This window comes from Peromyscus californicus, unplaced genomic scaffold (assembly GCF_007827085.1).
Source record: "Peromyscus californicus insignis strain IS unplaced genomic scaffold, ASM782708v3 Scaffold_7__1_contigs__length_154581171, whole genome shotgun sequence".
In the NCBI taxonomy this organism is placed as follows: Eukaryota; Metazoa; Chordata; class Mammalia; order Rodentia; family Cricetidae; genus Peromyscus; species Peromyscus californicus.
Genome location: NW_026294595.1, coordinates 125,166,959 through 125,194,119, shown reverse-complemented (window position 1 = coordinate 125,194,119; position 27,161 = coordinate 125,166,959). Strand labels below are relative to the sequence as shown.

General features: G+C 48.9%; 1 protein-coding gene across 5 annotated transcripts in view; it reads left to right on the top strand.

Annotated features, from left to right (window-relative positions):
* Ninl (ninein like) overlaps positions 1–27,161 on the top strand; it is a 78,154-nt gene that overhangs the window by 35,980 nt on the left and 15,013 nt on the right. For 2 of the 5 annotated variants that reach the window (XM_052724675.1, XM_052724674.1), the window contains exons 5-16: positions 595–661; positions 3,299–3,489; positions 4,158–4,310; positions 8,644–8,808; positions 11,229–11,365; positions 12,011–12,151; positions 17,501–17,675; positions 20,765–20,875; positions 21,001–21,081; positions 23,465–23,597; positions 25,717–25,823; positions 26,336–26,643. In XM_052724675.1, the coding sequence (XP_052580635.1) occupies positions 595–661; positions 3,299–3,489; positions 4,158–4,310; positions 8,644–8,808; positions 11,229–11,365; positions 12,011–12,151; positions 17,501–17,675; positions 20,765–20,875; positions 21,001–21,081; positions 23,465–23,597; positions 25,717–25,823; positions 26,336–26,643 (1,769 nt within the window). The remainder of the gene's footprint in view (positions 1–594; positions 662–3,298; positions 3,490–4,157; positions 4,311–8,643; positions 8,809–11,228; positions 11,366–12,010; positions 12,152–17,500; positions 17,676–20,764; positions 20,876–21,000; positions 21,082–23,464; positions 23,598–25,716; positions 25,824–26,335; positions 26,644–27,161) is intronic. The other 3 variants (XM_052724677.1, XM_052724676.1, XM_052724678.1) reach the window with 3 other exon arrangements.

The window sequence follows — 27,161 nt, the reverse complement described above, 5'->3', positions numbered from 1 at the left end:
TAGCTCTGGTCTGCTGGTGTGGTGAGGCTTTTACTTAAATCACACATTCCTTCATTGCCCTGTCTTCCAGGCTGAGGTATCAGTGCTTACTATGGACTGTATCGTCCCCAGAGCCCCTAAAGGGACAAGGGCCAGCCCTTCTGTGTGCTGAACTAATTGGGGTGGGAAGGAGTTGTGCACAGGGCCGTGATACCACAGTATTTGTTACAGGTGTCCCATGAGTGGAATGTTGGACAATTCCTGTCAGATGCTGGGGTATAAAGCTGGCCACAGTCTGCTGTGGGATACAGGAGCTTTCTGCATTTTCAGTGGGACCTGTTGGTATTTTACGCTAAGGGCCCGAGTATGCAGAACAAGGCATGTGCCCAAACTCATGTCTGAACCCTTTGCTCTGGAGAGGGCATTAGTCCTCGTAACATACAAAGCTCCATTTAGTGGGACCACAGCCAGCTGAACTTCAGTCTGAGTGTGTCAGCCCAGAGTACATCTTCAGTGACCCCTCCCACCCCAACATCCTTTGTACTCATTCCTGACGCTTCACCCGCTGTACCACCCACTGGGGTACTCACATCCGTTTCTTCACGTGTTCCACAGAGCCTCAAGTCAGATGAAGATGCTGAGAGTACTAAAGAGCCCCAGAATGAACTATTTGAAGCACAAGGTAACTATGGCTTCAACTTCATGCTGTGTCTGATTGGAGCTCTGAGAGCCATTGCTGGACAGGGCAGTGTCTTGGGAACTACATGTTTTATGTATGTGACACTCATAGGTTCCTTCTCCAGAAGTGGTTAGTATGTTGGTGTCACAGCCCTGAGACAGTCACTTGGTCTTTAGTTTTCCCCGAGACTAGTTCCTGAGATAGAGGCTTCTGGCCGAGGTTGCAAGGTCCTGCTGCTGTGATTCACAGCCTGTGGGGTCCAGGTATTACCCAGGAGTCTCGGACCAAAGGGCTTGACTTGGTCTGTTTGCAGGCTCTTGTGCTGTGAAGGGGTAGCCTCTGGCCCTACCAGGGCTTGAGTTGTCCCCAGCAGAGAGTAGCATGTGGTCCTGCTCCTGAAGAGCCTCGCACAGCAACCAAATACCCACAGTTGGAGCAAATCAGCATCAGGAGAGTGTGGCTGGTCCAGGTGCTCTCGGTCATCAAAGCTGCTGTGGTCTGTGTGTGATACTGAGCTCCAAACAGCCACTGGGTGCACGGGCATGAGCTGGATGTGAAGTACATCTGCACCTTTCTGGGATGGCAATTGCATTACTTGTTCCTGGGGATGTAGAAATTCACAAAAAAAGTTTTTCATAGTAGTACCCCAAGAGACGGTACAGAGGCTTTGTAGGGAAGTGACTTTATTCAAACTCATATTTGCCTATGTTGCTTCTGTGATAAAAGGTAAAGAAATAGTGTTTAAGTGTTGGGGTTGGCTCAGTGAGTAGAGTACTTACCATATAGCCAGAGGACCTGCATTCAGAGTCCCAACACTAACATCACAGGTTGGGTTTGTCAGCACACCTCTGTAATTCTAGCACTGGTAAAGCAGAGACAGTGGGATCCCTAGTGTGCTGACCACCTAACCCAATCAGTAAGCTCCAGGTTCATTGAGAGACTGTATGTGTGCCAGCAAACATGTGTACACTGACAGATATACATGAACATGTATGCAGGTGTGTGCATAAACATGAGTTGAATCCTGGAATTTAACTAGGGAAACGAGACCAGGGCCATTGGCAAACAATTCCAAAGCAAGAAGAAAGTGTAGGGGGCTGCAGAGATGGCCCAGCAGTTAAGAGCATTGGCTGCTCTTCCAGAAGACCCAGGTTCAGTTCCCAGCACCCATATGGCAGCTCACAGCTGTCTGTAATTCCAGTTCCAGAGTATCCAATGCCCTCATACAGACACACATGCAGGCAAAACACCAATCATATGAAATGAATAAATCATTTAAAAAAAAAAGACAGGGTATAATTACATCAGTGATACCGCAGAAGTGATAAAAGGAGCTGGCCAAGGGACCGCCTAGGCTTTTCTGAGCCTTTCAACAGGCTGAAAGCAGCCTGAGCACCTCTCACTGTGCGAACCACGGCATTTGCAGAGGGTGTTTATGAGCTTGGCAATAAGAGCGAGGATCATACTTGGCCGCAGCGGCCAAAACTTCATACTGCTGCTGCAGAGCTTCTCGGGAAGGGGACTGGAGTACTCATGAAGAGTTGAAGAAGGTGGGTAGCATGACTCAGTGTCATGAGATCCAGGGCCTCCGCTGAGGCTCAGGAAGGCTGTCCTGAATCACGGGAAGATGTGATGGTGACTCACATAGCTGGGCCGAGGCTCAGAGGTGGACTGCTTTTGAAAGTCCTGTCAGCATGGCCCGGCTTCCTCATAGCATAATGGCTCAGGTCTCCCCACACAAGGTCTGGCCAGCTGGGCTACCTATCTTTTGTGTTATAGGAACCTACCCTACGGTCACACAGCATGACTTCTTTCACACAGCATGAGTTCTATTGGTGAAAGCTGTCTCCAAATTTCTGAGGTTGGACGAGAGAGGCCACAGACCCCTGGGTACTGACAGAAGAGTCAGAATTTGGAGTCATGATTTTAAACCATTTCATGGGGAAAGCCAAAAAGATGAGGGCAGGCATTTCAGAAGAGGAGAGGAATGAGAACATGAATGTGGCACATGCTTCTGTAAGCTGTTGGGGAGCACACTGTGAGGCCCTTTAAAGCCAGACCCGTGAGACCTGAGGGCAGCAGGAAGCTGTTGTAAATCTTTGGAGAGGGTGTTGATGAAAGAACTTGTGTGTTAGGCTGCAGTGACCAAGGAGGAGGAGTCTGGAGCTGGTTGAAGAGGTTGGTACTCTTCTGGCTGCAGAGTGCTAAGCCCCATGCCACTTGTAAGGAACTGAGAGGTGCCTAGTGGATGCATTTGTGGAGCTGGTCTGTCTTGTTGGAAAAGACATTAGACCACCTGTGAAGACATGAAGCTTCTAGCTCTGTCTACCCCTGGGCCATGAGTGAAATCTAGGCCTCATTAACCTGCACACAGCAAGTCCCCAACATTGGGCAGAACACTCTGCGATCTATGTCTTGGATCAGGCTGCACTGGCCACAGGCCCTTTGGTGTGCTTTTCACTACTCAGCCCATGGTGTCATTTGGGAGTACTCAGCCTGGTTTTCTTTGGAGGACAGTAGCTTTTATGTTACTTGTTGAGTTATGAAAGTAACTAATGCCCATAAGGCTAAGTTTTCCATTTGATTTTTTTATTATGGGTGTATTTATCAGTGTTTAACTGTGACCCTCCCTTGCTTCAGGCCAGCTCCGATCCTGGGGTTGTGAAGTCTTCGGGACACCCCGGAAATCCTGTAGCCCCTCCTTCAACACTCCTGAGAACCATGTCCAGAGCATCTGGCATGAGCTGGGGGTTGGCAGCAGTGGTCACTTGAATGAGCAGGAACTGGCTGTGGTCTGCCAAAGCATTGGGCTCCACAGGCTTGAGAAACAGGTAAAGGTCCGGGGCCGCCCCAGTGACTTGGTATTTGTAATGGTCACATTTAGTGCTGAGTCTGGAAAAGCAATTCACCTTCAGACTGCTGTTTTCTTCTGCACTTTGTAATCTCAAATCTTTTGATGGCTCCCAGTGCTGTTGACCAAAACCTCTTGGGGTCCATCTTCACCCACACAGCCCATCCTCACAAACTTATGGCTGCCCTCAAGGGTCTCAGCTGCTTCTGAGACCTTCACTTCCAGCTCTCCTTCTGCTTGGAACAAATACCCTTCTTCCTCTGCCCAGCCCAGCCCAGCACCTTTGAGCTTGGCTACACCCGGGTGTGTGCACCATTCTTCCGGGAACACTTGGGCAGGAAGTTGGCTGTGGTGATAGCATAGGTCCCTCCTCTTACTGTTCCTACCCTGTATCCATGATGGACCATGAACTGTAAGGCCGAGGCTGGGTTTCCAGCAAGGTATCCCCAGTGGACATTGGAGTATCTGTAGAGTTAGGACATTCAGATGCTGCCCACTCCTGACAAGGCCACGTAGGATTCAAACCAGTTGGGCAGCCTTCGTAAAGCAGCTAGACAGTTTAATTTTTGGATAAGCCAGTTGGGTGCTTGGAGTGAGAGGGACAGAGAAAGGTGACTCCAGGCCTGAAGAGTGGTGGCTTTTGTCTAGGAACTTGAAGAACTGTTCAGCAAACTGGATCAAGATGGAGATGGCAGAGTGAGTCTTGCAGAGTTTCAGCTTGGTCTGTTCAGTCATGAGCCTCCTTCACTTCCAGAATCTTCCAGTCTGGTCAAACCAAACGGGCCTTGGTCTCATTATCAGGTAAAATGGGAGAATTAAATGTCCAACACCAGCAGGACTTGGTATTGCTCCTTGACTGATGAGGGTCCTGGCTGATGGTTCTGCCAGTGTCATGGCACTGAGCCCAGAAGCTGGATAAACATGCTCACACACTCGTGCATGTGCAGCACTCCGTGGATCTCAAGCTTAGCTGGTGATGCGCATTCCTGACGGTATGTTACTCACCTTCTCTGAGCTCTGTGTTCATCTGTAAAATGGAAACAATCTGAGCACCCACCTCAGGAATTTCCAGAGAGTAATGCAGTGTGGGGCACATGGCAGTTCCTCAGCATGTCCTCTTAGGTGTGCAGTTGGGTGATGTTTTCCAATGAGACAACGGGCTCCCTCTCCATTACACACTAAGGATGAGTTGTGGAGTAGTGTAACTTGTCTGGGATTCCTCCCCCATATGGATTGAGGTTTTTCTGACCTGAAGTCCTGAATTTTATTTTGTACAAGCCACTGTACTCAGAGGCTACTGGCCCAGCACGTGTTTCTTTAGCACCAAGTGCAGGCTAGCTCTGGAGACAGGCACTGGTGTGGCAGGTGCACTTGATAATCTTAAGTTTTTGACTGAAATCACTGGGGACAGGCAGAGAAACTCAGGGGAAGCACTTCAAGATGATATCAGCCCTTGAAGTCAGAAATGCCAGGGACTGGGTGTGGGTCAGTGGTGGAATTCTTGCCCAGCACATGCCATCCCTGCGCCATTCTCACACCATCTGTAAACACAGAAACATCAAGTCAGAAAGCCTGAAGATGAGACCTCCCCCACCAAGTCAGTGTTGGTTCAGCTGGATCCCCCTCTGAGTGAGGCCACGTGTCTCCTGTGCTTTGGTACCACTGGCAGCTGTTATCAAATGGGATCTCAGATCCTTTTAGAAGGCCCAGCAACTACCTGGACACCCCAGGCTAGCATATAAGGAGGACTGTATGTCCCATGTGCTTCCCAAAAGTTGCCTCTTCATCTGGTAGCCTCACCTGTGGTCTGGAATGTGCTAGAAGTTGTAGCTCCTCTCTGTATGCCTTATTTCCTTTCCTCTCCTGCACACGGTGAACTGCTCCCATGTTCCCGGCACTGTGGCTATTGGACCAACTTCCCACCTTGTTTTCTCTTCTCACAAACTACCTACAGACAAGTGTGCAGCACACGCATACAGCTGCATGCATCCACACACATCCAGCTGCATGCATCCACACCTACTGTGCTTTGCTCACTGTGTGTACATGCACAATTCACTGAGTACACACGCATCCAGCTGCATGCATCCACACCTACTGTGCTTTGCTCACTGTGTGTACATGCACAATTCACTGAGTACACACGCATACAGCTGCATGCATCCATACCTACTGTGCTTTGCTCACTGTGTGTACATGCATAGTTCACTGAGTACACACGCATACAGCTGCATGCATCCACGTGCATACAGCTTGCATCCATACTTACTGTGCTTTGCTCACTGTGTGTACATGCACAATTCACTGAGTACACACACATCCACCACGAATGCATTCCTACTGTGGACATGGCACGTCCATTTTATGTGTGTATCTGCTGTGTACTCACATTGTAAATGCTCACTAGTTGTACACATGTGTGTTCACTGTACACTCATATCAACTATGTACACACATTTTCTGTATGTGTACACCTGCTCTAGACATGTGTACATCCATTGTACGTTTGAACTTTCTGAAGACTCATGTGAACCCACTGTATGTGTGTACGTGCTGTAGACCTTGTGCATCCACTGTATCTGCATATCCACTGTATGTAGATGTGTTTAGGCTCTGTACATGTCTCACCCAGTTTAGAGACATTCAGTCCACCATACCTACACATCCACTGTATGTGTGAATCTGCTGTAGAAACATTCACATCTATGGTGCATGCATGCCCACTGTAGATGAGTAGTCAGTCTCTGTTGACCTGTGCACATTCAGTATATATCTGTATCTACTGTTAACTCCACATCTTCTGTATGTACACATCTGCTGAAGACATGCACAGCTTCTGTACATGCACACCCATTGTAGACACATGCACAGGTTCTATATGTGCATCCAATGTGGACGTGCACATCCACTGTTCTTGCACACTGTACAAACACATCTCACTGTATACACTCCTACTATAAGCATACATGCAGGCTCTGTACACACACACCCACTGTGAACGGTTGCTCATTCACTGTGTGTGTGCACCCACTGAGTATACACAGATCTTCTGTAAGTGCTCATCAAATGTAGGTATGTACCTGCTGTAGACACATTCATTATCACAGTAATTTATCTACTGAATGTATAAGCCCACTGTGTGTGTACATATATGGCACACATTCATGCATGCTCATAATTTATATACAAATATATGTACACATTAACTTTAGCCTATGCTCATTGTACATACTCCATAAGTGCACACACACTGTGTTCTAACATATTATGGCACATGCTGACAAGATGAAGAGAGGGCAGATTCTGACTTTAGTCTGTGGAGCACCAAATTCCTGCCCTTCTGATGTCTCTTGTTTCAGAATGTCTGCCTCCTACTTTGGGCAGCATTCAGGACTCCAGGGACTTGAGCAGAGTGACCTGCTTAACTGCAGGGTTGAGCCTCCCATGTCCTGTATGGGCTCTGCTCGCTTTTTGTGGCTGTGCCAGCTCCAGGAAGGCAAGCTCCAGAGAGATTCCCGTAGTCCTGCCCTTCTGCTGGAGCCAAAGCGGGGACTAGCAGTTCCTCAGTGCATTTGGGTATCAGGGCTTATGCGCAGGTGGCCATCACTAGGCATGGTAGAGATGTTCTCTCCCTCTGTAAATGGGGCAAGATGTCTGCTGTGTGGGGGTGTTAGACAGCCGCACAGCTCAGGAAAAGCTCTCCTGCATATGCTGGAGCGGTAGGGCCAGGGGAAAGAGCGGGTGTACGGGGCTAAAGGGAGACTGGAGCCGCAGCTGGCAAGAGAGCCGCCTGCAAGCCCTGCCCGGGTGCTGCACCTCGGTGAAGCGTTTCCAGGCTGGTCTGCGGAGCTGTCAAAATGCAGTCCAAGAAAGGGACTGGGAGAGGACAGGCTGAAGTGTTGGAGAAGGTATTTCAACACAGGAGTGTTGAAAAGAGAAGGAGACCTAGGAACTGGAGGTGGTGAGGAGAGTTTGCAGCAGCCCATCTATATCACGCAGGATGTGGGTTGTGGTCCTGGGTGCAGCGAGTGCCCGGGGTTCCAGAGCACAGGCCCTAGTATAAGGGAACCACCACCCACCTCAGTCCCAAGGCTCCTTACAGCTGAGACTTGTAGGGAAGGACCCCAGGTGGGACGGAGAGGGTGGGGAATCATTCTCACCATTGGGTTCAGGTGGTAGAGAAGCCTCACAGGCAGCTTTCCCTCTGGGAGACTTCTCTACAGTCCCATAAACTTCCCTAATACTGCTTAGGCCTGGGCTGTGGGGCTCCGAGTTCTGGGAATTGTGGGGTTCTGCTTGGGCTATTCGCCCCTCCTTTCTGAGCCTGTCTGTCATTTGCTTTCTCATCCTGGCTCTTTCTGGCATGTACTTTCTTTTTTTTTTTTTTTTTTTTTTGGTTTTTTCGAGACAGGGTTTCTCTGTGTAGCTTTTGCGCCTTTCCTGGAACTCGCTTTGGAGACCAGGCTGGCCTCGAACTCACAGAGATCCGCCTGGCTCTACCTCCCGAGTGCTGGGATTAAAGGCGTGCGCCACCACCGCCCGGCCAGTTTCTTTTTTTTTTTTTTTTTGGTTTTTCGAGACAGGGTTTCTCTGTGTAGCTTTGTGCCTTTCCTGGAACTCACTTGGTAGTCCAGGCTGGCCTCGAACTCACAGAGATCCGCCTGGCTCTGCCTCCCGAGTGCTGGGATTAAAGGCATGCGCCACCACCGCCCGGCTGCATGTACTTTCTTAACATAGGAAGAAATGGCCAGATCCCTTTGTGGGCCTTCTTTACATGATGATGTGTTGGGCAGAGCTGACTCAGGCCTGACAAGTATGAGGTGCCAATGACGGATAAGAGCAGGTGCCCATGGACCCTTGCAAGTTCAGGGGCGGGGGCTTAAGGACTGGGTGCAGTCCCACTTCTGTCCCTTGCAGAACCGTGTGATCCCAGGTAAACCCTGGGCCATGCCACACTTCTTCCTGAGGGAAGGGGGCTCAGGTCATTGCGGATATATGGTCTCTTGTTTTAAGCCTGGATGAGAAGGCAAAATCCTGAACACAGGCTGGCAAGGTAAGGTATGTGTTAGAGGTCACGGACAGCACAGCCTCAAGACACCTGAGTGCTCAGGGCCTCTTCCTTCCTGATGTGCAGGAGGAGAATGGCTGCCATACAGCCACGACCTCGTCCCTGGTGTCCGTGTGCTCAGGCCTGCGCCTCTTCTCCAGTGTCGACGACGGCAGTGGTTTTGCCTTTCCCGAGCAAGTCATCTCCGCATGGGCCCAGGAGGGGATTCAGAATGGCAGGGAGATCTTGCAGGTTTGGAACGCACTGCTTGTGGCTGCCCTGTTGGGGGGTGTCCAAGACACTGTGGGGCTGAGCAGGGGGCATGAGAGGCCATGTGTCTACAGAGGATACATCCAGCAGAGCATGTGCTGTATGCTGATGAACCCCCACCCCTGCAGAGCAATCCCAAAGGGAACATTTCTCCATCGAGTTTTGCAATTAAAATGTAGGAAAATTTAATTTGGAAACTTAAAAGTACGGAGGAACAGTCTGGAAATGTCCATTCCAAGGTAAGTTTCAGTGTCATACACACCGTCCTCGATTGTCACCCAAAAGAAGGAAGTCACACAGCTTCTTTGTGCTAAGAGGAGCTGTAGTTACCACTGTCAGTCAGTCATGACGAGGCCACAGTGAACCAGAACTCCCTCTGAGCAGAGGTGGGTGAACTTTACACAGGTGGGCTTATTCTTGCTCTGTAAGTTTTGGTTGAGTTACATTTGTGGTTTAGATAGAGTTCTGCCCTGGGGCAGCCACACCAGGCTCACTGAGGCCAGCTGGGGTGAGAAACTACTGTCTCCTGGAAGTGTTACAAACTAGATTTAGTTTTCTTTCCAAATTTTGCTTTCCATTGTTTGAAAAAAAAAGTTCACAATTTGGAGCGAGACGATAGCTCAGTGATTAAAAGTGCCTATGGCTCTTGCAGAGGACCCAAATTCAGTCCCCAGCACCCAGGGCAAGTGGTTAATAACTGCCTCTAATTGCGACTCTAAGAGATTTCAGGTCTCTGGTCTCTACTGGCACCTGTACTCAGACGTGCACACACAGACACATAGATATACACAAAATTAAAAATTTTAATATGCTATTTTTAAATCACAGCTAGGCCTGGAGAAATGGCTCACTTGGTAAATTACTTGCTACAAATGCATGAGGAGCTGAGTGTTTGTCATCCCAGCCCTGATGAGACAGAGACAAGAGGATCCTTGGGGTTTTGTTCAAGGCCTTCCAGCTTAACCTACTTGGCAAAAAAAGACCCTGTTTCAAAGTAACAGCAGCAAACAAAAAGAAAAAGAAAAAAGAAAGAAATCTAGATGAATGGCATCTGAGGAAGAACTCCACTGGCTTCCTTCTGAATATGTGCACACACACCCCTGCATGCCATGAGCCTATTGTGGAGTTTTTCCAAGCACAGAAAAGTAAATGTGTTTATACATTCCAGTTTAATTTTGTCAGTATTGGTATCAGAGTGTGTCACCACTAAATTATGCAGCCTTTCCTTGCTATTGGACAGGTGGGTAGGTTTTTTCATTTCTTTTCTCCTCAGCATATGTAAAGTATCAGCTTCCCTGTGCTCATGCTGACGATGCTCTGTGTAGTTGATTCCGATAGATTTTACCTTTTAAAAAACTCTTGTTTCTACTCTATGAGTTCTAGGAATAGCATGAGCTACCACCTCACTCCATTCATTTTGTTTTTGGGGTGCGTGCATGTGTGTGAACGTGCATGTGTGTGAGCGCGCACACGGGTGGCGGTCAGAGGACGACCTCTGGCGTCAGTCCGTGTCTTCTGTTTTGTTTGAGACAAGCTCTCTTGTTCCTCAGTGTGTATGCCGGGCTAGCTGGCTTGTGAGGTCCCAGGGATCCCTGCCTTTGTCTCTCATCTCACCGAGAGAGCGCTGGCATTACAGATGTGAGCCACGGCACCAAGCTTTCCATGAGTTCTAGGTGTTCAAACTCAGGTTCCCACACTTAAGCAGCAAGCACTGTAACCCATTGGCCCGTCTCCATAGCCCTCCAGGGTAGTTTTGGTGGCTCCCTTTTACTTAGACAAGGAGCTGCTGTTGCTGTGACATATTTCTGTTACTTTTTGGCTCTGACTCCATCTGAGGACCCTTATAAGGAAGGGCGCACTTGTGTGGCTCCAGCATTCTTGTCATGAAACCTTTCTATACACACAAAAAGTAACCTGTTAGGGGCCCGAGTGGCTCCCAGGAGTTGGACATCAAGTGTCAGATCTTCTGTTTTGTGATGGTTTGGGCTGGGGCATCATCCACAGGCCTACAAAGTACATAACACTTGGTTTCCAGAGGGCAAAGGGCCACCTTCCCCAGTTCCCCTTTTCAGTTCATGTGATGTACTGAGGTGAGACATGCCCCTTACTTCATCTTATACATTGTTTACATAGAAGGATTCGGCCCATCTTTTGTTGTACCCACCAATGAAATCATGGTGTCTTAGGGACCACAGCATGATGGGGAAGCCCAGGGTTGACAGCCCAGTTGAGTTACTGGGGTTGAGAAGGAGCACCCCAAGAAACACTTGTAGACAGGAAAGGGGCAAGTGCTAGCTATGGCAGCCACTGTGGGTGTGGGCCCCTGAGCTGCCACAGAGCAAGAGAGTACGTTTGGAGAAGTTCCTCACTCCCCCTTGCCTTCTGGGGCTTGCTGATTCCAGAGCCTGGACTTCAGCGTGGATGAGAAGGTGAACCTCTTGGAGCTGACCTGGGCCCTTGACAATGAACTCCTAACAGTTGATGGTGTCATCCAGCAGGCAGCCCTGGCCTGCTATCGCCAGGAACTGAGCTACCACCAGTAAGAGCCCATGAGGGAATGGGGATAGGGTCCCGCTGGCCTGGTCCACCTCCTGGGAACTTCAGGTCATGCCTCCCCTGCCTCATCTGAGTTTCCCTGGGTGTCTCCCAGGCTGCCTGTTACCTACTCTCCTGCCCTTGTAACCAGGGCTCAGATGCACAGAGCAGAGGAGGTCTGAGGGCCCACAGCTGTTCACTGTGGCTACTGCTTGGATTATGTGTCCCCAGAATTAAAGATTACCAGAACATCCTCAAATATGGGATATGGTTAGAAATCCGTGTCTGGGACCTCATTCAGCCACTTTTATGATGTTTGAAGATTTAAACTTGACCCTCATCCTGCTAACTCTGGAGCTTACTGCTGCGGAGGCAGAAACCCTGTGGTTTGAGAGGGATCCCTGGCTAAGGCTAGCACAGGAAAGGGAAGTCCATTTGAATACTAACCTTTCTGGTGGGCTGGGATCTGGGTTAGCTCACCATTGAGGAAGTCATTTGAAAGACTTACTTGACTGTGCACTGGTAAAAGGGCCACAATCATAGAGTGCCCCGGGAAGTGGTTGTGGGGCAGTGAGGTCACACTGGGCTGTGAGACCCAGGTACGTCTGTCAGGCTGACAGCAGTGTCCCATCTGTCCTTCCCACGGCAGAGGGCAAGTGGAGCAGCTGGTACGTGAACGGGACAAGGCGAGGCAGGACCTGGAGAAAGCCGAGAAGAGGAACCTGGACTTTGTGAGAGAGATGGATGACTGCCACTCCGCGCTGGAACAGCTCACGGAAAAGAAAATCAAGTAGGTTCTGGGCCCTCAGCTATAGTTCCTAGCTGCCACAGCAGTGACCACTGCATTCTTGGGCACCAGCCAGGGGCCAGGGACGCTGCCTGCTGAGGTGATCTTGCCATTTTACTGGAGCCAATGGAAGTTGGGACAGCTTTGGGGAACACCTTTTTTAAAAGGAAGGGTTGCATCTGACAAGCAGTGTCCTGCTTTCTCTGATGTGGGAACAGTGACCCCTGGTGTCCCCTGTGTGCCTCTGGCCATGGGGAAAACCCTAGCTCTGTCCATGGATTTATCAGGCTCTGTCTTAACTCGAGTTGCCTGTATTTCAAGATGGTGAGTGATTTGGAAGGAACAGCACCTGGACTGATCCATAGGGTTGCCTCTTGGGTTTATTAACCAGACTTTGGAGGAAACCCTGGCATGAAGATTTCTAGGGCTACAGCATGGAAGGAGCACCCCCAGCTCCACTATGGGAGTCGCAGGCTTCCTGGCCAGTCTCAGCTACGTGGTCATCTGCCTGATGCTTTTAATCACCCAGCTCTGGGTTATGATGTGAGCCAGAGAGTGCTGCTGCTTGTTTTTCCCTCTTCTCCATCTTGGGTTGGGCACCCAGCCAGGAGAGGCCTGCCCCAGGCCAGAGTCCCAGTCCTGCTGTGCCAAAGCCCTTCCTTCGGCCCCTCCCCTGTGGGCTGGGTAGGGCCAGTCCAGCATCCACGTGCTTAGCATTGAGTGCACCACTTTGTCTCAGTGTGACCTGCGCTGCATGAGGGGAGAAAAAGGAACGGTACTTCGTGTGGAATGGGTGTCCACCTGCTGAGGGGTCTGTGTACCCTGTCATGCGTACTGGGGCATTTGAAGGCCATGCTTCTTCACAGCAGTCCTGACAGCTGTGGAATGTGGAGTTGTATGTCTCCCTGAGTGTTACTCAAGATCTTGAAGAAGCCTCCCACACAGACTTGATGGGAATTCAGGGGATTTCACAGGGGTTTTCCTCCTCCTTTATTTGCCTTGGATGCAGCTCTGGTGCTAGAGTCCACCTGGCCAGGGGCCTGTTAGGCCATCATGGCCCCAGGGACAAGGGACGAATGGCATAGGGTCAGATTGGAGCCCCAGTGGCCTAGGCAGCACTTACCTAGCTGAGGATAGCTGGTTCCAGGTACCACAGGCTCTGCAGGGTGATCCCCGTGCTACTGGACCTCAGCAGCCAGCCCTTCCTTCTGTCAGTTTGCTTGTGTTCTGAGACATGCTGGGTTTAAACCAAAGGCGCATTGCTTCCTTCACCAGAGGTGCCCTGGACTTTTGCAGGGCAGCCCAAAGCTGCAAGGAAGGAGATGACGAGTGCCCAGGCAGTTGTGGTCCAGTCTGTGTGGATGGTGTCTCACCTAACCCCCAACACCCATTGTAATCCCATTCTAGGCAGAGAAATGGAGAGTCACATAAGCTCGTAACTTGCCCACAATTACTCACGGGTGCATGCAGTTGAAGTCTTACCCCGTTCCTTTCTCCCTTCTTCCTGGGTCTTATGCATACTAAGCCAGTGCTGTACTATATCCCAGCCCTTTGTATTTCATTTCAAGACAGTCTTACTAAGCTCCCCAAGCCAACTTCCCGCTTGGAATCTTCCTGCCTCAGTCTCCTGAGTAGCTGTGGTTATAAATAGTAGCCTGGGCCAGTGTGGCTAGCTAGTCCTGCTGTATCTCAAAGATAGCTTATTTCTTTAGGGAGTGTAAGAACCTTAGGTGTGAGAAGCGCCAAGGGATGCGGAGCCTGCACACTTGGTCAGGCAGGGTGTGTTACTAGGCCTCTCAGAGTCAGCTGTGGCCTTTGGTTCAGCGTGGAGACCCAGTATCTCCCCTTTCTCCATGACCTGCCCCCCTTCCTGCAGCCAGTGCTGCCCCACGCTGGCCAGCTCTGGTAGGATAGGGCTTGTGTCTGTGGCCACATGCGCTCCTCCTCCCTGAGGTCCAGGGAGGGCCAAATACCACAGGCTCACGTGTTTGATGAAGGTTGTGTACAAGTTGACATTCTGGAGATGAGGAGGTGAGCCTTGACCGCAGCTGTGTTTGAGGTGAGTTTGTGAGTGCCAGGTGTGTGGAGAGATGTATGAGTGTGGATAAACAGGTGTGAGACTGTTAGCTATGTGTAGATGATCTGAGAAGAGGCATGGGGATGGATGGGTAAGAGTGTGTAAGTGAGCATGGCTGCACCACCAATGTCTTCATAGGACGATGGTAATTTTCAAAGAAGCTAGAAGTGAGGTGTCTACTTTTAGGTGTTTCGCGTCAAATCTGAGCTGTGATTTCATCATAGGACTGAAACCAAGTATGGGAGACCCACTAAGAGGTGGAGCCAGGGCGCTTGGCCTTGCTGGTCTAGTCCCCTCTTCCCTTTGGCATAGGCAACTTTTTTTTCCGTAGGAAATCACTTGTTATGTTTCTGCTGTTGTGAGTTCTGCCTCTGAAGTCTTCCACAGTGCCCTGGCCCAGGCTAACCCGTCTTCACAGTGTTGGTATTTGCTACTCTAAGAACCTCCCCTTCTTCTTGTCTTCTCAGAACTGCTCATGAAGTCTCTGTTTTGAGAGTGAAACTGTTGTTAGAAAGAGAGTAGAAGGCTGGAGAGATGGCTCAGTGGTTAAGAGCACTGACTGCTCTTCCAGAGGACCTGAGTTCAATTCCCAGCAACCACATGGTGGCTCACAACCATCTGTAATGGGATGTGGTGCCTTTTTCTGGTGTGCAGACATACATGCAGGCAGAAAACTGTATAATAATAAATAAATCTTTTAAAAAATATTTTTTAAAAAAGAGTAGAAAGGGCTTTGGGTTTATATACAGGAGTAAATGAAGGTGGGGGTAGGATGCATGTGCCTGCAGATGTGCGTACATGTGGAGACCAGAGGTCAGCTATAAACCACCTTGTTTGATGAGACAGGGTCTCTCACTAGCCTGGAACTGGCTGATTAGGCGAGGCTGGATCCCAGCCAGCCGCAGGGATCCTCCTGTCTTTGATTTTCTGGAGTTGGGATTTTAAGTATCACTACTGTGCCTGACTTTTTCATGGGAAGTGAGGTCCTCAGGCTTGCAGAGCAAGCGCTTAGCTAACAGAGCCATCTCCCCAGGCCCAGAGGATCATAAGCTTTGGAACAGTATTCCTGTGTGTGAATCTGCTTGAGGGATGTATGGAGATGCTGAGTGACTCTCATCACATAGCAGTAGGGAATTGTCAGTAGGTTCCTATATATAGCTTTCATTGTTTGGTTAGAGTTTTATTACTACAAATATAGTGAGGAATACATATTTGTTATAGAAAATTTAGAAAACCCAGGTAAAATCAGAAATCGCACTTTCTAGAGAGTATCTTTGCTGCTTTTTCATAAGCTTCTCATTACTTACACGATGACATTACAGGGGCTTGAGTAGATGGCTCAGTCAGTGTAGTGCTTGCTAAGCAATCATGAAGCCCTGAGTTCAGACCCCAGCACCCATGTGAGAAGCTGGTTACAGTAATACACGTCTGCAACCCCAGCACTGGGAGCAGATCGGGAGGTGGACACAGGTGGATTCCTGGAGCTGGCTGGCCAGTCTGTCGGAACCACAAGCTCCAGGCTCGGTGAGAGACCTTGTCTTAAAAAATAACATGGAAGAGGCTGGAGAGATGGCTCAGAGGTTAAGAGCGCTAGCTGCTCTTCCAGAGGTCCTGAGTTCAATTCCCAGCAACCACATGGTGGCTCACAACCATCTATAATGAGATATGGTGCCCTCTTCTGGCCTGCATGCATACATGCAGGCAGAACACTGTATACACAATAAATACATAAATCTTTAAAAAAAAACATGGAAAAGCAGCTGAGGAAAACACTTGATATTGACTTCTGGCCTTCACATGCATGTACATGAAACAAGAGCATACACAAATACCCACACACACACAAAGCAAGAGCACACATGAACACACACACACACACACACACACACACACACACACACACACACACATTTTCCTGATGACTGCGGAGGTCCCATTGTGAGTGTGCAATCCTTTATCAACTTCCTTTTCACTGTCCATATCTAAGGTTTTTAAATAGGGTGGTAGGTCCAAATATGATAAAATATGTTGTGGAAATATCTCTTTTTTGTTTTCCAGAGTTGAGTACTGAACCCAAGGCCTATGTTTGCTAGTCAAGAGTTCTACCACTGAGCTAAATCCTCAACCTTTAAAATATCTTTAAAAAACAAAATTTTCCCAAGTTGTTTTTTGTTGCGTCTGCCTCGACCAGCAAGGAAGACGCAACACCAGGCTCTTCTCCAAGCAGTTTATTCAGGAACCTTGAACAATCTTCTGACCCCGGGGAAAGCCATCTTCTGACTTCTCTCTGGGGAAAGCCAGCCCACGCCCTTTATAACCACTGGGCAACCAACCCTGTAGTGCCACGTGGACAATGCCGATAGGGTCAGACATGCACAAGCAAGCCAGATCCTAGCCTTAGCCAAATAAGGAGTTGTTTATCCCAGAGAACACCTGCCATCGGGAAGGCGGAAGCCGGACGCGGCGCCATCATTGAGGCGCGGCCGTGCACGGCTCTCTACAGTTTTTGAGCATAAATCACATTTGTTGTGTTTCCCCCCCAAGTCACAGCTGCCTTTCCTCCATTTCCTCCCTTTTGGGTATTGTTTCTGGAAAGCTCTGAGCTGAGATAAAAGTCTTGGCTGTGTCAGCTGGAGCAAGAACCCACACCTTCTTCTCTTGGGTTTTTATCACTGACCCTGCCTAGGGTGTCCCGCTGAGGAGGAGCCTTGCTCATGGACAGCTTAGATAGACTTGAAAAGCCCATGTCGCTGCTTCGAGAGTGCAGACTAAGGCTTGACCCTGCTCTCCCCCGTTAGCAGCACTTGTGGAAGATGAGAGCAGAGTCTGAGGGAGGAGCACCCGCACCTCTTCCTCCAGTCCCTGGGAATTCAGTGTCCACAGGTTTTGTGCAGCCTGGTTCCTAGAGAAGGAAGCTGACTTTGATGTGCATCTGGCACCAAAGGTGTGTCGCAGGGCTGCTGAGGGGCAGGGCTGCCCAGTGTGGTATGGTATAATGTGGGTGCAGGAGGTAGAGGCAGAGACATCCAGGGTTCCTGCCCAGAGTTCTCCGCCTGCTTGCTCACCTCAGGGCTCCAAGGGCAATTTTGAGTATTTGCCGTGTGTCCACCAGCACCCTTGTCTGGGTGTCACCTCCACCAGCCCATGAGGGAAGAATATCCACCGTTCATCTGTTGATTGACAGGGTCCAGCAGAGGGGGCGTTCCAAGGACAGGTGTCCAGAGAGGCAAAGTGACACTTCCAAGTGGGACTGTGTATTTTGTGCTATGTTGTAGGCACCTAGAGCAAGAGTACAGGGGCAGGCTGAGCCTCTTGCGGTCGGAGGTAGAGATGGAGCGGGAGCTATTTTGGGAGCAAGCCCGCAGGCAGAGAGCTGTGCTGGAGCAGGATGTGGACCGCCTCCAGGCTGAGGAGACCAGTCTCCGAGAGAAACTGACCTTGGCCCTGAAGGTAGGTGGGATGCATCCCTGTTGTAAACTGTGAAGGCACATGTTGGCAGAGTTTTAGTTAGGGTTTCTGTCACCATGACTACAGCAACTCTTATAAAGGAAAATATTTTATTGGGGCTGGCTTATAGTGCAGAGGTTTAGTCCAGTATTGTCATGGCAGGAAACATGGCAGCATGCAGGCAGACATGGTGCTGGAGAAGGAGCTGTGAGTTCAATGTCTTGAATGCAGGCAGCAAGAAGTGAACCATCTGGGCATGGCTTGAGCTTATATGAGACTTCAAAGCCTATCTCCACAGTGACACATTTCCTCCAACAAGGTCACACCTACTCCAACAAGGTTACACCTCTTAGTAGTGCTATTCCTAATGGGCCGTGAATTCACATACATGAGTCTGTGGGGGCCATACCCACAGTGGAATGTGTTCAAACCACCACATTCCACTTCTAGCCCTATAGGCTTGTAGCTATAACATAATGCAAAATGCATTTAGTCCAACTTCAAAAGTCCCCATAGTCTGTCACAGTCTCAACAATATTTAAAAGTCCAAAGTTCAAAAGTCTCTTCTGAGATTCATGCAATCTGTAATCCCCTATGAAATCAAAATGAAAAACAGATCACATACTTCTAACATAATGGCACAGGATATACATTACCATTCCAATGGAGGAAAGGGAGGCTAGTGAAGAAATATTGGACCAAAACAAGACCAAATACCAGCTGGGCAAACTCCAAACTCTACATCTCCATGTGTGATATCAAAATACTCTTCAGATTTCCAATTCCTTTCATCTTTGTTGACTGCAACACACTTTTTTCTCTTGGGCTGGTTCTACTCCCTGTTAGCAGCTCTGGCATCTCCAACATCTTAGGGACTCCAAGTCTATCCAGGCTTCAACTTCACAGCTTCATACAATGGCCTCTCTAGGCCTCCGTTCAAAGACACCTCTGACACATGCCTGGCCTTAGCAGCTTTCTATAGTCTCAGAGGAAAAATCCATAACCCCTTTCTTCTATCCCTGACTCTTAAAGCCAGAACCACATACTGAAGCTGCCTAGTTCTGCTGCTTCCTAGGGCTAGAAATTGCCCCTTTGTTCAAATACATCTTTATCAGCTTTGTGTTTTTGGTGATTTCCTTCATTGTTTAAGCTTGGCTCTTCTGGAACTTGCTCTGTAGACCAGGCTAGCCTCAAATCCAGAGATCTGCCAGTCCCTACCTTCCCAGTGCTAGGATTAAAGGCCTGCACCATCACACCCAGCTCTAAGCTTTTCTTTAATTCCTTTTCACAATTGGAAACTTGGCTGGGTAGGATCTTGCCCTGAGGTCATCACTCCCTTTATTCCATTTCTTAATCTGTTTATTTCCTTGAACACAGGATTAGCTCCATTCCACTTCCTGGTGTTCCTTTTCTCTTCAAATTGTACAGTTTGTATTTTTCCTTGCTCAGCTTGCTCCTTTTCATTATAGATCTTTATTAGAGTTAACAATAACAACCACACAACAGTGTCTATTGCTAGGCTCTTTTGAGATTTCCTCTGCCAATGGAATTAATCCAAATATCTTCAATTTAGTTTCAGGCAGACTCTTCAAGGGCAAAAGCAGCTACTTTCTTCACAAAATGCCACAAGAATGATCTCTAGGCAACATACTGAAATTCTTCTCCTCTGAAATCTCTTGAGCTAGGCCCCCACAGTTCACATCATCCTCAGCACCAGTGTCTTCCATGCTCCTACTGGTGTGGCCCATTAAGCAGTTCTTAAAGCATTCCACTGCATTCCTAACCCAAACCCCCAAAGTCCAAATTCCTTCAAACTAAAGCATGATCAGGCCTATCACAATACCCCAGTCCCTGGTACCAGCTTCTGTCTTAGGGTTTTTATTGCTGTGAAGAGACACCATGACTACAGCAACTCTTATAAAGGAAAACATTTAACTGAGAGTAGCTTACAGTTCAGAGGTTTAATCCATTATTGTCATGGTGGGAAACATGGCAGCATGCAGGCAGACATGGTGCTGGGGAAGGAGCTGAGAGTTCTACATATTTATCTGCAGGCAGCAGGAAGTGAACTGTCTCACTGGGTATGGCTTGAGCATATATGAGACCTCAAAGCCCGCCTCTACAGTGACACACTTCCTCCAACAAGGCCACACCTCCTAGTAGTGCTACTCCCTATGGGCCACACATTCACACACGAGTCTGTGGGGGCCATACCCATTCAAACCACCACAGCAGAGCAGGGTGATGCCATGCTCTCACCCAAAGTAAGAGGTCCTGGCTTTGCTCTGTCCTCTGTTCTAAGTCATATGAACTCAAAATCAGTGAGTCAGCTTGACTGCATCCCTAGGGTCTAAGAACACCTCTAGACCCTGCTGCCATGGCCTGGGCTCACAGTCTGGAGCAGACACAGCTTTTAGGGTTTTGATGAATGTCCATGCCTGTACCTACCCTGCCTTTGGCTCCCAAAAGCTGTCTGAGCTGTTTAGACAGCCAAGTTCCAGAAGCGCTTACTGTGAGCCTTCTCGCTGTCCTGCTCCCAGCTTCTCCTTTCCTGTGCCTGAGGACCTCTGTGGTCTCTTTCCCTCCTACCCTGCTTCCTGCAGCCCCCACCCATTGTGGTAGGAGTATCCGGATGTAACTGACATCACCCTAGTGTGATGGCACTGTCTTGACCCTTATCAGCACAGCCCTTGTCTACAAACACTCCTGTTGTGCTAGATCTCTGAGCCATATTGACACAACTTCAAACCCATCATTTTAAAAGCAGCTCAAAGATGATGCATTCCCAGGCCGTTTTTGTGTCCCTCATGAACTTTCTGAACATGGGAGTAGGGGCAAGAAAAGGGGAGACAGTGGGGAAGCAATCACCTTGAAGGTGTTGGGTGTGTCATAGGAAGTTGTGGGTTCCAACAGCATACCCTGCCTGCTTGGTGCAGAGGCAGTAGGCACCCACATGCCCTGTCTTTCTCAGGGCTATTTCTGAGAAATACTGCTGGAAACAAGCCTCCAGCATACAGAGAAGTGACATGGACACTTGCCATTGTCTTTCCCTGTGTCCTGCCTGAACCCATGCCCATGTCCATGTCTCCTAGGAAAACAGCCGATTACAGAAGGAGATCATAGAAGTGGTGGAAAAGCTTTCAGATTCAGAGAAGCTGGTCCTGCGCCTGCAGAGTGACCTCCAGTTTGTGCTGAAGGACAAGGCAAGCCTTTTTGCTGTTTGGAGTTTTCAGCGTAGTGCCTGTGGTTGGTGGATCATAGTCAGGGCATCACTGCTTGTCTTCCCCGAACCCTGATATGCTGATTTGTACATGTTTCTCACTTTCAGCTGGAGCCTCAGAGTATGGAGCTCCTGGCCCAAGAAGAGCAGTTTACAGCCATCCTGAAAGAATATGAGCTCAAGTGCAGGGTGCGTGCCTTTCCGAGTCTGCTTGGCCATCTTGAGCATCCCTGAGTCCTGCTCCTACAGCCTGTCCAGCCGCAGTGGCAGGAAAGGAGGACCACTACACAGGGCCAGCACTGTGGCTTCTCAGAAACTCCCTGGCTCTGACCCTGGAGGCCATGTGTAGCCTCATCTCTCTCCCCTCCTTGGTCTCCAGGTGCAGGGTGGCCCACAAGTGACTGCAGGAGCATCTTTCCCAGCAAGAACTTCTTATTCAGGCTGTGCTCAGCCATGCATGGGCATTGCTTAATTGTGCAGCAGATATCCCAGTGACTAGTCAGTCCCAGGACAGAAGGTGTCCCTGACTGTACTCCCAGGGTGAATCTTCTTAAAGAAATTTCAGTGTAAGAACAGAAAGGAAAATCAGAGTTGACATGTTCTACTAATGATACTGGAAAGACCTTTGGTTTACAAAGTGATCTATCACAAATCATTAGTCAGCTTTTGATTAGGCTTAATTTATCAAAAGTTAATTTATGTAAAACTTACCAGAAACATTATTTACAAAGAGAGGCATATGCATGCTTAAAAACTCCTGCCCTTGAAACTGAATATACAGTAATGTGCTGTCTCAGCGAATGTAGGAGCTGATGCAGGAGAATTGCTTGCACCCAGGAGCTACAGGTCAGTCTTAAGCCAAACACATGTTTATAATCCCAGTGCCTGGAGGTAGAGGCAGGAGTATTGGAGTTCAGGGTCATTCATCTTTGCGTTCATAGCCAGATGGAAGTGCACTTGGGCCAACTGAGACCTTGTCTCCAAAAAGCAACCCCCCCAAAAAAAATAAACCCCACAACAAAACAAATACATGGGAGCCTGGGCAGTGTTGCAAAATCTGTCTCAAAAACAAACAACAAAATCATAAGAGCCCACAGGCTCATTTGCTCCTTTATGTCATTGGCATCAAGAAGAGTAAAGGGATAAGTAATATGGGTGCTCAGGTAATGAGTACTTAAAACTTTACATGAGGTTGTAGTACATTAGAGGACCCCCATACATAGCATGCATAAGTTCTGGGTCTGGTCTCCAAAGCCAAAATAAAACAAACCCACTCAATAATAAACCCCACTGACAGAGATAGGAAATCTAAGGAGATCAGTAGAGTTTACTGTTCAGTCATTTATTTTTCTCATGTTTTTACTACAATAAAAATATGACAAACGATAATTTATAGCTGTCTGAAGACATTACTAAAGGATGTGGATGAAGCAGACAGCTGGCTTTAGTTGCATCTGATTCTTTACAGCTCCATTGACTGTAAGGCTTTGCTCTGAGTCAATTCATGCTGAAAATCGGTAGCTATTTCTGGGGATACCATTATAGGCATTGTTAGGACACCAAGAGTTTTACATAACATGAAAGCTGATTCCCACATTGCAGAAGGCTGTAAAGAATTAGACAGAAAACACTCAGAAATGGAACTGCTGCTGTTTTATGCGTGTCCTTGGTTCCTCTTCCCGTGCTATGTCTTGAGCTTGCTCCGGTTGGAGTGCCCTACAAGTTGCATGTCCTGGGAAGACATGTGGCCTTGCTTTTAGGGCCCTCTGGTTGAAACAGTCACAGGACTGGAGATATGAGCCTCTGTCAGGACTGATTGCTGTCATCCTTCCCAGGATTCTGCAGGACCCCAGACCTCCCAGGAAAGTGTACTAGAAGCCTCTTTTCCTACAATAATAAGCAAGTGTCTGAGCCTGCTCTTCCAGACACATGTCATTAAAGGTGGTGCTTGTCACAAATGCAGACTCTCCATCATCACAAAAGGGTGTCTCTCCCAGTGCAGTTTCCTGTTGCCCATCAGCCTGTACTCCAACCAGGCCTCTGCTTCCCAGATATTATCCTTTCTCTCTGCTAAGTGCATCACTGCTCTATAGCATTTAATCTAAAACAAATGGCCTGACAGCTATGGCTGTGAGAACCTCATGCCACTTCCACTGCAGCTGAGAGGAGAGAGCAAACACATAGCCCCAGACATGTCCCAAGTTGTTGATTCCCATGCACATGACATGCCACCACTCTGGTGATAAGTAGCACCTGTTGAGAACTTGCCTGTCTTCACAGCCTCAACCTTTTCCCCCCTTGAGTCCCCTCCATATATCCAGTGATGTCACGTGGTATCCAGTGATATCCATGAGAAAGTCAAGAAATGGTTTCCCCAGTTCTGCTAGGACCTTTAGGTAGTAGAGTCTTAACTCTAGGTTTAGTGTTACATGCTGGAAGTCCAGAATCTACACCTGCCTATATGTCTAGCCTGTAGTGGACACTCACTGCGGATGGGGCTGGTCTTGGGTTTGGCCTTCCAAGGCTGAATGGCTGCAGCAGCTGGAGGAGGTATCTGGCTCTGCCTACACAGGACCTACAGGATCGCAATGATGAATTGCAAACTGAGCTAGAAGGCCTGCGGGTACGGCTTCCCAGGAGTCGACAGAGCCCCTCAGGGACCCCAGGCACTCACAGAAGGCGGCTCCCTGGACGTGGCCCAGCAGGTAGGAGCTCAGTCCTGAGGGTAAGTTGAAAGTGGACCTCTCGGACATGGCCACAAGGCTGCACGTTAATTTGGCACCCCAGAGGTCAGAGACGAGAAGAGGGTGGAAGATTTTGTTAGGTTTGTAGAAATCACAAAAGTTATAATTACCTGACCCTGGAGGATACAGGTTTGCCCTAGGGACCTGCTTTTACAGGAGATCCTATGAGATCACAGGCAACTTTGTGACATGGAAGGTCACTGGCATGGAAGGTCATATAACAAGGTGGCTAATAGTGGGCATGGGATATTCCCAACTGAGGGAGTCCTGGCTGCTGGGTTCAGTTGAAATCACACTACAGGCTCTCCTGCTCTTGGGCAGTGGGGTCAAGACAAAGGCCCATGTTGAAGTGTTCTTGGTCTTTTCTAGAGACTGACGGAGTAGGGGGAGGGGCGTGTTGTTTAGGTGTCACAGTCCTTGTGGAGAACAAGGGGTACTTGGCTACTCTCTGCCCTCCCACTGGTTGTCCCAGGCTGTCACCAATGCAATCACTCCAGCTCTGCTTCTTCCGGCAGTATCATATGACACATATGACACTCACGGCCCCATCTCTCTGCTGCCCATGGAATCCAACAGCCCTGACTACCCCTACCCAGTTACACTGTGGCAGTCCAAGCCCCTCAGCATTGTTCTCCAGTCTTTGAGAGCTCATGAGTCTCCGCGTACCCTACAGCTATTTATGTTGGAAAGCAGAAAAAAATAATATACCCCAAAGAAACTTAGTAGAGACTTTACCTATGTGGGACATGAATGGCTGCCGGAATCCCTGGGGAGTCTCAGGAAGAAATAGAGAGTGGCCTTGGCACACCCCTATGGGGGCTAGGGTAGAGGAAGAAGGTGTGGGATGAAGTCACCTGTGCTGTTCTGACAGGAGCCTAGCCTAGTAAAACATGATGGTTGCTCCTCTGGTGTCTAGGGAGCCTAAGTTGCACAGAGCATGTGGCCCTGGTCAGGAGAGTGGGGATAGACCGCTGTGGAGCTATTCACATTTCCCTCTGCACTCACCAGAGCCTTCACACCACCAGGATTTCCAATGCTGGACTTAGGTGACTGGACCATGTCAGTGTATGATTTAAAAACAGATGACACAGAATCACTGAGAGCACACAAGACCAAGACGGAAAATGTGAGCCCGTGCATACATCTGAACATGTTCCAGAGTGTGGAGACTTGGGCATGAAGCTCTACACAGTAGGGAGGTTGTGAAGCTCTTGTCCTTCTGCCTTGTCTTCTCCTTTCCTCTGCTCCTGGCATCATCTGGAGCCAGATTTTAAACACAGTGAATACACCATCTGACAAGGGTCTTTCAGAGAGTTAAAGGCCCTGATGGATCTAGTGGGAGCCTCCTCGTTCTCTGTTAGTAACCAGTGATATGGTGGAGACTTGAACTATGCTGGGGATATAGTTTAGAGGTTAAGAGCGTGTATTGCTCTTGCAAAGGACCTGGGTTCAGTTCCTAGCAACCACATGATAGCCCACAACCATCTGTAATTCCAGTTCCAGAGCATCTGACATCGATCTCTGGCCTTCACGGGCACTGCACACACATGATATGCAGATACATATGCAAAACACATACTCATAAAATATAGATAAATCTTTTTTGTTTGGTTTTTTTTTTTTTTTTTTTTTTTTTTTTGGTTTTTCGAGACAGGGTTTCTCTGTGTAGCTTTGCGCCTTTCCTGGAACTCGCTTTGGAGACCAGGCTGGCCTTGAACTCACAGAGATCCGCCTGGCTCTGCCTCCGAGTGCTGGGATTAAAGGCGTGCGCCACCACCGCCCGGCATAGATAAATCTTTTTTGAAAAAGACTTGAACGTCTGAGTTCTTTGTAGTATCAACTTGCAAAGCAGTGTGATCCTTCTTTCCATCCCCAGAGTCCTCAACCACTATGTGCCTGGAGGGCGGAGTGACCCTTACCACCAGCTCCATGTTCTTTATACAGTGCAGGTGGAGGGCAGGAAGACCTGCACTCAAATGTCACAGGTGGAAAGCTGCCATCCAGAAGTCAGATGAAAGGGGACAAGAAGTCACTGGAGGCATCCTTGGCATAGTGTCATAGAGTGTCCTCTTCTTTGCAGGCAACCTGTTCGTGGGTGACTCTACTCCAATGAGTTTGGAAACAGAGATAATGGTGGAGCAGATGAAGGAACACTACCAAGAGCTCAGGATGCAGCTGGAGACCAAGGTCAGGATTTGGGACTTCAGGCTGCAAGCCATGTGTCTAGCTCCTCAGACTGCTTAACAGGACAGGCCATTCTGTTCTACTATCATATCTTTGTGTTTTCTGGTAGATATGCTGGAAGCTTCTGGCATGACTGTGCCTGTATATCTTGATTATTTCCCTTCCCCTAGGGCTTCCAGGCTGTGGAGTGCTACCCCACTGGTCTTGTGAAGTCTCCTTCATTGTCACATCCTCTAGACTCATGGTACTTGCCAGGTGCTTGGCCAGTCTTGGTCCCAAGCCCCCAGAGCTCACCCACTGACCCTACCCCAGGGTTACTGTGAATGGGTGCATAGGCACATACACACCTTGGGAATATCACTATCCTGCCGTTCCCTTTTCTAGGCCATGGGATCTGGTCAGGTCTGGGCCATCAGCTCTTTTGAGCATCCTGCCTGATACCCTCCTGTTCATGTGTTATGCTGCTTGTCAAATTGTTGCTAGGACTTCCTAATTCACTGCTCATCTTTCTTTAGGTAAATTACTACGAGAAGGAAATTGAGGTCATGAAGAGAAACTTTGAGAAAGATAAGAAGGAGATGGAGCAGGCATTCCAGCTTGAGGTCAGCGTGCTGGAGGGCCAGAAGGCAGATCTAGAGGCCCTGTATGCCAAGTCTCAGGAGGTCATCCTGGGCCTGAAGGAACAGCTGCAGGATGCGGCACGAAGCCCTGAGCCTGCAGCAGCCGGGCTGGCCCACTGCTGTGCACAGGCACTGTGCACTCTGGCCCAGCGGCTGGAGGTGGAGATGCACCTGCGACACCAGGAGCAGCTGCAGCAGATAAGGTTTGGACAGGTTTTTGTTCAGGGCGCTCACCAAGAACCAAAACTTGACCCTAGGCTTATGTAAACTGGTCAGGATGAAGAGCCTGGTAACAGGCAAGATTCCTTCCAACAAAGGCCCAGAGAACACATTTCTATAGAAGGACTTCGCTTTCAGTCCACCTTGGGCCATGGAGCAGTTTGCTGTGTGGTGTTTGGACTCTGTTCTTTTACTCCTTCTCACTTGTCTGGTAGCAAGATAATGTATTCCCCATCACTGAATACTGAGGACATCAGCGAGTAGGTGTATTAGTCAGAGCTCTCCAAAGGAGGGACTGGTAGAAGGGAAAATACACAGAGAGAGAGACAGAGACAGACAGACAGACAGATAGACAGACACAGTAAAAGGGGATTATTAGAGTGGCTTACAGGCTATGGTCTGGCTAGTTCAACAGTGGCTTTCTCTCAACAGAAAGGCCAAGAGTCTGGTAGTTCAGTCCATGAGGCTGGATGTCTCAGCTGGTGGAATCCTGAAGAAGTAA